The 15,000-nt window shown below is 35.8% G+C and overlaps 2 protein-coding genes across 7 annotated transcripts in view; one reads left to right on the top strand and one right to left on the bottom strand.

Moving 5' to 3' along the window:
- sh3glb2a (SH3-domain GRB2-like endophilin B2a) overlaps positions 1-11,643 on the bottom strand; it is a 13,162-nt gene extending 1,519 nt beyond the window's left edge. The window contains exons 1-12 of one of the 6 annotated variants that reach the window (XM_043246147.1): positions 11,488-11,643; positions 10,457-10,598; positions 9,470-9,598; positions 6,532-6,665; positions 6,365-6,457; positions 5,662-5,673; positions 4,222-4,284; positions 2,680-2,703; positions 1,431-1,520; positions 1,078-1,178; positions 235-249; positions 1-154 (exon numbers count right to left, since the gene is read on the bottom strand). The exon at positions 1-154 is cut by the window's left edge and continues 45 nt beyond it. In XM_043246147.1, the coding sequence (XP_043102082.1) occupies positions 1-154; positions 235-249; positions 1,078-1,178; positions 1,431-1,520; positions 2,680-2,703; positions 4,222-4,284; positions 5,662-5,673; positions 6,365-6,457; positions 6,532-6,665; positions 9,470-9,598; positions 10,457-10,598; positions 11,488-11,550 (1,020 nt within the window). In that variant the 5' untranslated portion in view covers positions 11,551-11,643. The remainder of the gene's footprint in view (positions 155-234; positions 250-1,077; positions 1,179-1,430; positions 1,521-2,679; positions 2,704-4,221; positions 4,285-5,661; positions 5,674-6,364; positions 6,458-6,531; positions 6,666-9,469; positions 9,599-10,456; positions 10,599-11,487) is intronic. The other 5 variants (XM_043246149.1, XM_043246150.1, XM_043246148.1 and 2 more) reach the window with 5 other exon arrangements.
- Positions 11,644-12,792: 1,149 nt separating this feature from the next.
- LOC122350843 overlaps positions 12,793-15,000 on the top strand; it is a 2,873-nt gene continuing 665 nt past the window's right edge. The window contains exons 1-3 of the mRNA XM_043247584.1: positions 12,793-13,247; positions 13,314-13,423; positions 14,293-14,508. Of these exons, the coding sequence (XP_043103519.1) occupies positions 12,970-13,247; positions 13,314-13,423; positions 14,293-14,508 (604 nt within the window). The 5' untranslated portion in view covers positions 12,793-12,969. The remainder of the gene's footprint in view (positions 13,248-13,313; positions 13,424-14,292; positions 14,509-15,000) is intronic.

Below are 15,000 nucleotides of genomic sequence, written 5' to 3'. Positions count from 1 at the left end.
GTCGTACAGCACCTTGGCGGTGCGCGTGCCGCTGGCCGGCGGCTGGACCTCCTCGATCTGCAGAGCGTCCGTCTCCAGCGCGGAAGGAGAGCTCTGCGACGGGAAGGCGGACGGATCCGCGGGGGAACCCACATCTGACGAGTCGGGGCATCTTCTGAAAGAGAGGAGATTCACGGAGGTAAGGGCTCTGCTGACTAGCGCCGACACTAGCAGGGCGACGGACTCAAAACTCACATGTCTCCGCTGCAACTGTGAGCAGAGAGGTGGGAGAAGTAAAAAAAGGTGTTTATAATGACGTCACGACCTACATGATCTAATCAAATATTTAAAAGGAATACTTCGGTGGAAAAGTATTATTTGCAGGACATATGCTCACTCTCAGGCCATTTGAGATGCAGCATTACATCCCTTGTTCGCTGTGAATGAATGGGTGCCGTCAGAATGATCTGCTAAAAACATCACGCCACTTTATTATAAACACGCAGCCAGACATTAACTGGCGGACCAGAGTGGTGTGGACTACTGTGATATATTTATTCTGACGGCACCCATTCACTGACGAACAAGTGCGCTCAGCTCTTATAACATGCACCGTGTTACCGCTTAGAAATTCTGACGTGTTACCAGCTGTTTTGTGGCATTGTGCATGCTCGCCGTTTCTAAGAAAGCAAAAATATAGAGATTGGAAAAAAGAAATGCTATGCAATGCTACATTTCTCCTCATCTGCAGCTTGCCTGAGGGCGGGCGTTTTCTCATCAAATTGTCTTTTTTGGGTTTAAAATGCATACGTTGAACTTTAAAGTATTCCCTTTAAATATGAAATAGTTTACACTTTGCAATAAGGCTCCATTTGTAAACATTAACTGTATTAATTGGCACGAGATGACAAAATATAACACTATATATGATTTATTAGTTAAAAAGTTAACATTAGGTACAATGAGAACTAACACTTTTATTAACAAAGATGAATAAATGTTAATGCTAATGCCTTAACTATGACCTTAATGTAAAGTGTTACCATTTAATGTTACCAAAAATGGTTTTGCGCACGAGAATGAACTGTGATGCATCACCTGCCCAGCTCTCTCTGCAGCTCCAGCATGTATTTGTGGCACTGGTTGTAATACATGGCCTGCGCCTCCACGAACTCACACAGACAGCGCAGGTGATTCACCTGCACAGACAGAAAACTCATCCTGGCGCTTTAAAACCCACGGCATTCTGTGCAAACGCCGGCTGCGCTTCATTTGTTTGCACGAGGATAATATTTATTTGAACAATGTTTTGAAACGCTATTCTCTGAGCTTCAAAGCACGCGTAAGGCTTTAAGCCCATGCTGACAATGAGGACGGTCGGCCCGAAGTGGCTTGTTTCCGTAACGTTATGCTATTCAAAACTAGGCTTGTGCGTGTGAAAAGCGGCTCACGTGCGTGCTGCTGATGCCCTCCAGGAGCAGTCTGGTGACCTCGGCCTGTCTGTCAAACTCCGTCTGAGCGACGCGCAGTTCATGCTCCGCCTGCACATGACACGAGACGAAAAGATTCATCTGAGTGAACGCCATAGGACCAATCTGAGGTTAGTCAGGTCACGTTCAAATTAGAAAAACATCGTTTTAGATGAAAACTAATGTAACTAGACTGAGGCTGATGAAACACTGGGCAATATTTAGCAATTTTGCTTGAGCGTATTTCAAGAATGGGTAACAAATTTCTATCTGGATGATTTAGATAATAAAACTGAATCTGAGGATTCTTTCTAAAGTCAAAGGGAAAAAATAAGAAGGAAATAAATGAATATATATATATATATATATATATATATATATATATATATATATATATATATATATATATATATATATATATATATATACACACACACACATATATATATATATATATATATATATATATATATATATATATATATATATACACACATATATACACACATATATATATCTATATATATATCTATATATATCTATATATATATATATATATATATATATATATATATATATGTGTGTGTGTGTGTGTGTATATATATATATATATATATATATATATATATATACATATCTATTTATTTATTTATTTATTTATTAATATCTACTAATATTCTTACACTTTTTCTCATTATTCATAAAAATAAATGTCAGAATGCTGAACATGTTAAGCGTTAAAAAAAAAAAAAAATGAAAATGCAGATTTCTCCATGAGATTCATTCAAATTCAATATCCAAGGAAATTAATTTACACATTAAATTAGCTGTTATTTTTTGCATCATTTACTATATTTTTTCAGTATTTTAAATTAGTTTGTATGCCTGCATTTTGTATTTTTTAGTTGCAGTTACATTTTGTATTAGTTTATATTAGTCTATAATTACATCTCATTAATCTATAATTATTATTGAATTTATTTCGGTCTTAGTTATTTTAGTAAATAATGGTAAAAGAAAAATATTTTTCATGTTTTTAGTTTTATTTTAGCTTAAATTGGCTCTAACCCGTCACATAAGCAGAAGTGTATAGATATATAAACTATAACTCTATGCAAGTGAGTAAAGTGCTCTCTGCTGACCTGACCGTTAATGAAAACCAAACCAGAATCAGTTACTAAACATTACTACAGAATATACATAAACATCAATATATATCCGTCACACTTACTTTGTCAAGCTCCTCGTTCCAAAGCTGATCAGAAGAGAGAGACGCAAACAGAAAGACACGACAAGACAAGAGCACAGAGAGCATTACGAGGATAAGAAGAATTAAACTCCAGCAGCACACAAAGAGACCAAGTGTGACACTTAACTTCATTCAGAATGACGACATCTGAGGACAAAACCACAAACGATGAAAGTAAAGCAGAAAAATGTGTGATTAGTTTTGTTATGGTGGTGAGCATTGCTCATTTACATCCTTAACGAACGAGTGTGAAGCCTGTAGAAGAGCGAAGTCATGGAAAGATGTTTCTGCCACGGAATGAAACCGAAAAGCTTTGCTTCTATAAACTAATAGCGCATTTATTTATTTTTGTACAAATTTGGACTATCTTTATCTCCTAATTAAGTATATATCTTGCTATATTCTCTCAGAAATAGTGAAGAAAATTAATCTAAATTAGCTGTTATTTGTAAAAAATAATTATAAATTAGCTGTTATTTTTTTGTATGTTGATTTGCATCACAGTAAAAATGCAGATTTCTCCATGAGATTCATTCAAATTTAATATCCAAGGAAATTAATTTGCACGTTAAATTAGCTGTTATTTTTTTGCATCATTTACTATATTTTTTAAATATTTTAATTTAATTTGCACGTTAAATTAGCTGTTATTTTTTGCATCATTTACTACATTTTTTAAATATTATAAATTAATATGCACATTAAATTAGCTGTTATTTTTTGCATCATTTACTATATTTTTAAATATTATAAATATGCACATTAAATTAGCTGTTATTTTTTGCATCATTTACTATATTTTTTAAATATTTTAAATTAATCTGCACGTTAAATTAGCTGTTATTTTTTTGCATCATTTACTATATTTTTTAAATATTTTAAATTAATTTGCACGTTAAATTAGCTGTTATTTTTTGCATCATTTACTATATTTTTTAAATATTTTAAATTAATTTGCACGTTAAATTAGCTGTTATTTTTTTGCATCATTTACTATATTTTTTTTTTGCAAATATTTTAATTATTTGCACATTAAATTAGCTGTTATTTTTTTGCACGTTAAATCATTTACTATATTTTTTAAATATTTTTTAATTAATTTGCACATTAAATTAGCTGTTATTTTTGCATCATTTACTATATTTATTATACTAAGTATTTTAAATTAGTTTGTATGCGTGCATTTTATATTTTTTAGTTGTAGTACCATTTTGTAGTAGTTTATATTAGTCAATAATTACATTTCATTAATCTATAATTATTACTGAATTTATTTTTTTGTCTTATTTATTTTAAGTAAATACTGTTTGTAAAAGAAAATATTTTTATTAAGCTTTTTTGTATGTTTTATTAGTTTTAGTTTAGCTTAAACTGGCTCTTAGTTAAAACACTCTGGTTTTAGTTTTAAAAATGTCTCAAAAAAGTCAATATCAATAGTGGAAATGTTATATGTGCTTGTACATACAGGGTGTGTGTGTGTGTGTGTGTGTGTGTGTGTGTGTGTCTCAGGCAGGATGTTCTTACCGCAGATGCACTAGCAGACAGCACATAATTACGCGGCCTCGTCTCTTGAAAGTCTGGGACGGCCTGAAACAGACAGGAACGCTCTTTAACACACACCTCCTGCCAAAACACAGTCACTAGCAGCAGAAGAGACTGTCTGGCTCCATCTTCATCCGCTGCCCTGAACTAGAGATGTGAACCGCTGGTCGTTGTAAGCAACTAAAAACAAAAAAGTAGCAATGAATGCTCTTCTAAAAAGCCTTCGTGCAGATGAAAAGGATCAAAGATCAGAATGATGCGTTCAGAGTTTGCTGATCTCTGATGAAAAAGTTATTGCAACTGAAACATCGCATCTGTAAGAGCATCGGTTGCATTAATAAAAACCAAAACTTTTTGAGCGTGTGTGTTATAATATGATGGAGCAGACGATTGCATGCTCTATTTTCCGTTTATATATTAGCCACTAGAGGACGCCGACAAAATAACAGTAGACGTCAACATCAGCTTTCACTCTTTACAGAGAGCAAGGTTTAACTGATGTCTCTGTCGACTGTCTATATGGGCAAAAACAATCTCAGGCAGCATTACAGCTGAAACGGATCCTCAGAAAGTATGGGACCATGCTGCAACTCCATTGGTTTGAAGTAGCATAAAATAAAGATATTACGCTAATGACAAAAATAAAATAAAATAATTATGTTGCCTCACAACTAACTGATACAAGCTTAAGTACTCCACTGAAATAAAACTGAAAGTTAAAGATGAAACATTAAAAGCTAATAGAGCAAAAGCACAAAATTACTAAAACCCACATTAAATTGATTTAAAATGAATAATTTAATTAATTAAAATCAAACAAAAATAAATACTCAAAATAAAAATAAATACTACAAAAGGTATTTAAATAATACTAAAATAACACTGACATAAGTCAACAAAATGATATTCTGATAAAATAGAAAACATGCATAAGTTGCATGTAAAATTGAGCATGACATTTACATGTGTATATTTGATTTTATATATATATATATATATATATATATATATATATATATATATATATATATATATATATATATATATATATATATATATATATATATATATATTTTTTTTTTTTTTTTTTTTTTTGACCACTAAATAACATGCATTTTTAAATTAAAAGGCAAAGCAAATTGATAAATGAGGAATTTGGAAATGTAGAAATTATTCTTCCTACTATCTGGAAGACATTCAAAATACATAAATAAATCAATAAATCTAAGCTTGCATTCTGAAAATCTATATTTTAAAGTTTTACTCGGATACAACTCCATCATGTCATTCAAAAGATCATCTTAGTGGAGTTCATGAAAATGAGGTACAAAACTGAAAAGCACTTTGTCATCGTAATTAAAAATAAATAAATAAAATTTAAATGCATAACATGCATGAGAGGAAACTGGTTGCGATACTCACTTCTCCCTCACACTGTGAAGGTTTAAGCAGAGACACGCGGTTAGTGCTCGTCCAACAAATCGTTCAGTGTTCACAACCACACACAACAAACAGAAGGAAGAGGCTTATATCCAGTCATGTCATCAAAGCGTGACGGTAAGGGAGAGGAATGAGTGGGTTGGGAATCGAGAACCGGTTATTATTCGCTTTTAAAGGGATAGCAGCAGAATTTAGCTGCTATTTAGTGCAAGTCACTGACGTTAATCAAGCAACAAAAGTAAAAACACTCACTCCTCTTGAGTGAATCGCTTTTAGATTAATACAAATTTATTACATAAATAAACATGTGTCTGCTTGAAATAATTAATAATACGGTCGTTATAAAAAATGCATAACAGGATATATAACCACTAGTATTTAACTGAAAAGAAAACCATGCTCTTGTTCTTTATGAGAAGGGGTTATATTTAACGTGTTGTGTGTCTATCATGATAAAACCTTAGCATAATGAGTTTACAAGCATTGCAAGCACTTCTAGCTGATTACGGTGGATTCAGTCGACTAAAATCTATTCAGACGACTAAAACTAAATTAAAAGGAGCATGGAATCAGATTTTAGCTGGAAAGCAGCAATTTAATCGATAGATCCGTTTCTTAAAACGTGCGTCTTTTCACCTCGTGAGACGTTAGCTTGTCGACTACCGACAGGCGAGGTAACTCTTACCGCCGCTTTAGCCTCCGCCGCTCTGGCCTTCTTGAGTCGTGCCTTACAGGCGTCGAGATCCAAGCGTCGATTCTCCAGCAGCCTCCGCTCTCTCTGAGAGGAGGACCACACTTCAGTGCATCAGCAATCACGCTCAAACCTGTCCGTCGAGGCTCAGCCAAACTCACAGAAATGGTCCTCCAGTCGCCCTCCAGAAAGTTGCGCAGGGGTGTGAGGAAGCTGATGGACGAGGACTGCAGGAACTCTCTCTCAGCGCCGCCCAGCCTCCTCTGACAGTCGCCCACTTTGATCAGGGTGCTTCCTACACAGACAACGGACAGTGACTTCATTTCCGACGCAGACAAAGTAACACACCTTGAAAAAGAATTCTGCCGATCTGCGAAAAAGGTCCGTCGCAATTTTACAGCATGTGTGCAGTTAAAATGTTAATCGCAAATAATTTTTTTTAATAAAAAAAGTCTATTAATCGCCTCATTTGAAGAAGCAGAATTCAAAAATAAATGAGCAATAAATAAATCGCGTTTCTAAATAAGCGGTTAAATGGCAAAAGTTGTGTTTTTAGTGAGAAAATAAGCATTTCCAATGGGTTTAACTTACAATCTGCAGAGGTAAAGGAATAAACGAACGAGACGTGAACAAGGCAAGTGTCCTTTTATGCCGATTAGGAAGAATTCAAGCCTTCGTCGACGAGCAAAACGCTACAAAATGCGACAAAATGCAATACAGAAGGCGTGAGATCATGTTTGTAGTGTGGGATTTCATTCAGCAAACATGACGCAGGCCGGGGCTGACTTTCCTGGCATTTCACCGTATCGCGATCGATGGAGAAATCGAACGTGGACGTAAAACAGCGGCGGCGCTTGAGAGGGATGTTCAGAAGTCAGAGCAGCTGCTCAGGTCAAGACACCTCCTCACGCGCCACTCTGGGATTTTAACTTAGGCTCGACTTGGGAAAAAAACAAAGAAAAACGACATACTTTATTTACGGTAGAACAGAAACAGGGTGGTCCAAAAGTCTAAAACCACACGAAAATCTCTGCAAATACGGTTTTAAGGAAAAAGTAAAACAAGAAATTTATGATGCAACTATTCAGATGTAGGCTAAATCATGTCCCGCACCGCATTGATTGTGTGACTCTGTCACATGTTCACGTGGCTCTTTGGGTTATCTCGTATCTTGCTCGACAACGCGACCATCGGGTTTTGTTCACGGAGCTCTATTAAAGTCAACGAGAAGCACACCAAAACGAGACGCTCTGGAATTGTTATTGTGATATGAAAACTCAAAGAAAAGCATTTTTTAGCAATGATTTTAGACATTTGGACACCTTTTGGCGTGCTTTCGTGACACCAGTAACCTAATTAATGGCCTTCAGCACATGAACGCTCAAAAGTTCATCCACTGATATTACAAACGGACACGTCGAGACACTTTAGACCGGCCGCATTAGTCCTGTACTTGCAGAGATGGCCGTGTGTGACACTGCAGCCCGTCCTAAAAGCATGTGGTCAGTCACGGGACATTAACGAGCCATTTAAAAGCACTAAGTGCACTTTAGCACACAGTTCTCTTTCCACTCTATTATCTGTGCTTCTCAAGTGGCAGACAAACACTGCAATGAAAGCACTTATCATCCGGGAGAAAAAATGTCAAATATAAAATCCAGCACTGGAAATCACACTCATTTACTTTCATCTGTGCAAACCTCGAGTCGAATCAAACTTATCTAGTTATGTTTTACGACAAATACAAGCGACGAAGCAGAGACTCTGTCTGAATATACTGTACGTGGATACGGTTAGATGCATGTTAGAGTTAACTAAAGCCAACTAAAAACATAAATTTTTATTTTATTTAATTTAGTGTCATTTATTTTTAGTAAAATTTTTCAGCTAGACCGCTAAAGTCTCGATGCACAAATTAAGTCATTTTAATAATAAAAGTGCATTTTAAAAAACGAATAACATATAAAAATGTTAAAATAAATGTCATATAAAAAGGGTCATGTTTTCCTTCTACGTGCTTTTACTGGTGTTTCGTTTATTAGTGAATGTTTGACCAAATGATATGCCAAGTGTTCTCTCATAACATCATGTTTAAGTTTCAATAGTTAATTTTAATTCAGTTTTATTTGCATTCAGCAATGTTTTTCTTCCCAGCTATGCGAGACTCGAAAACTGGTTTTGATTGCAAACGGTTCGTCACAAACCAGAATGACTTTCTATTGCTTAGAAAGCATAAAACGAATCCTTTATATAAAGCGTTAATATTATAGTTTTCGAAAAGCAGGTTTATTAATATTACAAAAATGACTAGAATGATTTTCGTAAGAGCTCAACAACCTCTGGCACTTCTAGTATATAAAAGGTTATAAAATATTATTATATTTTTATATTATAAAACATATTACAATAGACGGATGGATGGATGGATAAAAGTTTTTTAAAAATGTTTTTAATTCCTTTTAAATGTTTTGAAAGATGAAATTTAATATTATAGCTTTCGAAAAGCAGGTTTATTAATATTGCTAAAAATGACTAGAACGCAGTTTATTATTACGTGGCACTTCTAGTAAAGGTTATAAAGGGATCATCTCTGTGGAAGAACGCCGAGCAGGAAAAGACATCACAGTCTGCCGTCAAATTACCGATTAGTCCAATTGGAAACAGAAAGAAAAATGCATGGAGATTTATTGGTTTGGCTGCTTCCACACACACGCCTGCGGGGAAAAACCATCAGAGACTGCAAAATCAATGCAACCACACTGAAAAACTTTGACGTCACAGTCAGCGCGGTTTAATTATGCAGCGAAACACTCGCTAAAGCATTGTGCTTTTACCATGTACATCCATAAGATGCTTGGGAGACATACACAGTGGCTCTTAATGTTTCTGCAGGGGACCGAATTAGATTAAGAGCATCAAGTGAAAGCCAAATCAACGGATCTGTCCTCATCCCGGCAGAGTTCAGCTCATTTTACTCTCGCAGACAAAATAAATCAAGCGCTTGCTCGTTTTTCTGCCCAAAAAGCACACAGACAATCCAGTGATGAGGTTTGCAGAGAATGTTCAAACGCTGAAAAGAAATGAGACGCGCGCTCTCACCGTACGGGGTTCCCGAGCCGAACTCCTTGGCTGCCTCCAGCATGAACTGACTCAAGATCTCTCCGTTAGTGGGCCGCGCCGGGACCTTCCGGTCAAGCTTTTCATACAGGAAGTCCTCGATGCGAGCACCTGGACAAACAAAACAACATCAAAAACAGATGAACAAAGGAAAGACCCACGATGGCAATGATTTTTGTGGTGGAAAAATTTGCATTTTGGTCTAATTCGTTTTTTTTTTTTTTTTTTTATAGGACCTTTATTTGGACGCATAAATAAATGTAGAAGTCTTCAATCAGAGGACATTTTGTCAGCCCTACGATAATTTAAATCAATGTTGTTTTTAAATACAATATAGTTTAATTAATTTAAATTTAATTATATTTAATTATGTAATTAATTATTATTATAGTTATTGTTATTTTTATATTGTTATTATTGTAAAATAATTAGTTTAAAATATATTATATTATAAAATATTATTATATATTTTATTATTATAAAACGTATTATAATAGACGGATGGATGGATGAATAAAAGGTTTTTAAAAATGTTTTTAATTCCTTTTAAATGTTTTGAAAGATGAAATTTGCCCAAATTTCTCTATTTTGGGCTTGTTATCTTCCTAGACTGTTCATACAATATTTATGTTTTGCATATATATATATATATATATATATATATATATATATATATATATATATATATATATATATATATATATATGATATTAACTTTTTTGCTCACCAGCCACTGTGACCAGCCTTTCCGTATTAAATGCATGCATGATCTTTCAGAAAAAAATATTATAAATATTAAATATTGGAAAAACTCAATCATCACTCCGTGCTTCCGTGATCTTTGTTTGGAGCTACTTTCCTTAAACAAACAGGACAAAATTAGTATTTTTCTTCTGCGTACAGCGGCTTTCACCCGAAACAGATGAAGCGCGCCGTGGACCGACTCACTAGACACCAGCACCTGCTCACCGGGGTTCGGCTGGAGAAGAACCTCGGTCTGTCTGTAGATCTTCTCGGTCCAGTTTTTGGTGCAGTCAGCTCTGGACAGCAGATTCTCAAAGTGAGCGTCCAGCTCGGTCTTCTCAGCCTGTCCCAGTTTCTCTTCTGTAAACTGGAGCGAAAGTAACGAGAGCTTTCTGACACAAAATGCATCAAAATAATAAAGTAAGGTTACTAAGAGTTAACGGATGACAAGTTACGCTACTTAAAATGTAATAAGCAGTGTAACTATTCGCGCTACTTTATCCAAGTAATGCAACCGATTACATTTTATTACTTTTGTAATGTTTTCGGCGGGTTAAGCATTTTCATGTAAACTATGCAAAACACTAAATCATAAGAAATAGCTAGGATGCCGTTTTAAAATCAACCTTTACGACAGGAAAACACTGGCATCACAAAAACAAACAAACAAAAGATAAATATAAAACAAACACACAAACCCTAAACAGTTATGAACAAACATGTGACCTATTCTGCGTCCTAAACCCCTAAAACATTGGTGTCTTATATTTTAGAGCCGTTATTAGACGTTTAATATGTGGATAAAATGCTGATTATCATCCTTTGCAATGGTTATCATTTTCATAACTAACTGTAATTTAGCGTTATATTTCTCAGCAACTGTAACAGATTGCACTTACGTTTGTTTTATTAAATTACATAGTTTAGTTACATCTATGCCAAATAACATGAATGAAAATAACACCAAAGAGAAAAACGCCACCTAATAACGTTGTATTTAAAAACGCCTCACGTTCAGCCAATTAATATCACTATTTAATTGCGGTTTTAAAACACACACATTAGTCACACGAACTAGATTTAAATGGGCTAAAAGTGCACTCGTGATTTAATCTGTGAAACTCGGTTTGGTGTCGTTTTGTTGAACGTTAAGCTAAACGCAGATGCGGGTGTCACGAGTTACACATCAACTGTCACCGACACTCTGACCGCCGCCTTTAAACTCGTACATCTCTCCAGAAACGGGCCGTTTTTACCTGGACGGCTCGCGAAAAGAATATCCCGGCATCTGTAGCGAGTTTCCTCACGTTGAAATCCATGTCGTGCGCGGAGAAAGAGGCGGAATCCCCGCGGCATCGGGCGCTCCGCTGAGGCCGGCGCGTCTCTGCCTTCGACGGTTTCTGAGCCGCGAACGGCGGGGTCCTGCAGGGGGCGCCCCGCGGCTCGCCGGTGCCATCCGCCGTTGAGACGCGTTCAAATCGCGGAAATGTTTTTGTCTTGCTGGAAACGTTTGTGCTGGGGGAAATATCATCGGATGCATCCGTTATTTCTAAAGATTAATAGCGGATATATAAATAAAAATCAGCCGCAGCGATTTCTGTAAAACATCTCTTAAAAATTCCTAATCACAATGAGCTGTGATTGGTCCGTTCTCAGTAGCGCTGAGAAAAGTAACAGTTATCAAGTGCGGTTAGCCGGTCTCAGTTTGTCCTGACAATAATTATTGAATGATAATAATTTATTCCACATTATGTTCACGGGAAATTGTAATTTATTAAGAAAACATACAGTTGATGAAAGGATAAGCGTTAATACGGACCAATTACACTCCCCGCCTACTAGTAAAATACTGTTCATACAACTTGCCGTTCTGTTTATTATATTTCTGCGGGCTGGTGTGTGTATAATCTGAGGCACCAGTGCGTTCATCAGTCCGCTGCTCCGCCTTATTTAAAGAGCCAGAGCTCGGGCGAGATGCGTGCGTTTATGAAAATTAAATCACTTGTAAAACCAGAACTTTTCACTTTGTAAGAGGACGCGTGCACAATACTGATGATAATTATGTGAACTGTGTATTTTCCCTCCAATGCCTAAGGGAAGTTAGAAAACGTATTTAGAAGATATTTAGTTTATTTGTTGTTTTTTTTCTTTTTTTAGCAACTAGTTATTAGTACTCTTTATTCTTTTCTCTTTTTTTTGGTTTTCATTTGTAATTTGTATATATAATTTTTATTGTCTTTATTTGTAATTCTTTGGACATTATATATATATATATATATATATATATATATATATATATATATATATATATATATATATATATATATATATATATATATATATATATATACACACACACATATATATATACTGTATATATATATATATATATATATATATATATATATATATATATATATATATATATATATATATATATTAGATGAGTCCATATATCAAATCAAAACTATTTCATGTAATCACTTTTGTAATCACAAATATCGTTTTTACAATTTTATTTATCATGCAATCAATTTTGTCATATATTAAATATTTTTACTATTGTATACGTCATGCAATCGCCTTATTAGGAGTTTGTCATATATTATTATTACTCTCGACTGTAACAATGATCTGCTGCAGAGCTGGAATCTGACACGTTGGTGTGTGTCATTATCACCAGCGCGTTAGCTGATGTGTTAGTTAGCGTTCAGACCCGTTCGCGGTGAACGTTCACGATGGTTCTCTCCGTTCTGAGCGTGGTTTGTTTGTCCCTGGGCCTCACAGCAGCGGAGCACGGCGGCTGTATTAAAGTCAACCGGTGTAAATGTCTGATGAGGGACGGTACCGGGATCATTGATTTGGGATCGGTACCGGGTCCGGACGGCTTCATCCAGCGACTCCATCCCCTGGCGTCAGACGTACTGCTGTCCTTCAGCCCGTGTCTGTCCTTCTCTCAGCCCGAGGAGCTCAGCATCACCGCCTGCACCGACGTGGCCGTCTGTGTCGTGATACGGTCAGTCCAGCGCGACAGAATATAGCATGAGATGTTGGGATGAGGCACGATGTTCTGTTTCTCTAGGACTCAGCAGGACGACGGCTTCGTCGAGCAGTACTTGAACTACGGCAGACACGAAGGCAACACATTCAGCTACAACGACTCCAAGAAAACCCTCACCGTGTCTTATTCCAGTAAGCAACGAGTCTTTAATTCACGCTTCGCCTAGCGTCTCCATTTTACGTTTTTAACCGATTTCTGCAAACGTGCCAAAAGAAAGCTAAATGCATTCTGTCGGCTTGCAAAGTGATTTGTTTATTTGACTTTTTATTTAATATTAGCCTAAGTAAAATGCCAATTTTATTTAAAGTAATAAAAAAAAAAATTAATCGCGATTAGTCCATCCAAAATATGTGTGTGTGTGCATTTACTATGTATATTTAAATACATACACGTACATATATTTAAGAAAAATGTTTATATATTAAATATTAAAATATATATATATATATATATATATATGTATATATATATATATATTTACGTATATATATATATATATATATATATATATATATATATATATATATATATATATATATGTGTATATTTGCATATACATAATAAATACAGTATGCAAACATATATTATGTGTGATCTTCACTTTGTTGCGATTTTTCGCAATTAATCATTTGACCTCACTAAAAAAAAATGAAAATAAAATTGAAATGTTATGTTTTTTTTTGTTATGCTAGTAATTTTTTGAGTTAATGAAGTAAAAAAGTAGCAAAACACACATTTCAAACACAGCGTGCATTTAAAACATTTATTTTTTACTATTTTACTAAGCGCGTGTGCGTCTATGCTGCACTTTTATTAGTTTATAATAGCACCGCCGTCTTGACCACTAGCTAAAACCTTTACCTTTTTTTATGTTTTATTTTTAGTGCATTTTATTTTGTGCAAAAACAAAAGCAACTTAGTCAACTGTAAAATAGCGAATCAAGCTTGCAACGTAAAACAGGATGACGAAGTCATTTCAAAGCACGTGTCTTGCTCTCAGTGTTTCCAGGCAGCGAGCCTCGAACGGTGGTTCACTACCAGTGCGGTCCAAACCGCTCCGTCACACACAGCCAGAGCTTCAGGGCCGACGGGCCCCTGGAGATGTGGGTGGAGAGCCCCTGCGTGTGTCCGAACGCCTGCGCCCTGGTGGACGTGGGTCCCGGGACCATCTTCCTCATCATCCTCTGCCTCAGTGTGACGGCTTACTTCATTATAGGTCATTCTGCATCCCTCGGATGGGCCTGTGGTACTGCCTGTCCAGCAGGGGGCGCCACAACCTTCTCCACAGCTCCTAAACCATTAGAAACGAGGCCGCATCTGAACAGGTCTTAGGTCAAATCGATAGCAGCTCGAGTTAGAAACAGAGCCAAGGTGTTAATGTTGATATGCTGGTCATCTCGTCTGCCTTTTGCTCTTTTCACATTGACCACCATGTGATCCCGGAGAACAAAAGCAGCGCGCGTTATAGCCAACAAAATTCAATTTTGGGTCAAAATTGTAAAAAAAAAAACAATTATGCCCAAAATCATTAGGATGTTAAATAAAGATTGTGTTCCACGGCGATGCAAATATATCAAAACGTAACGCGCATGGCTAAAAACTTGGTTTTCTCAATATTTAGTGTTTTTTCTCCGTCAGAATCCAGATTTTCCAGCTGCAAATATTAACAGGCCATGCATGAACGAAAAGACTTGACTTGGTTATGACA

The sequence above is a fragment of the Puntigrus tetrazona genome, chromosome 8, assembly GCF_018831695.1.
Source record: "Puntigrus tetrazona isolate hp1 chromosome 8, ASM1883169v1, whole genome shotgun sequence".
NCBI lineage: Eukaryota > Metazoa > Chordata > Actinopteri > Cypriniformes > Cyprinidae > Puntigrus > Puntigrus tetrazona.
The sequence above is the reverse complement of the archived record's forward strand: the minus strand, read 5'-3'. Positions and strand labels throughout refer to the sequence as shown.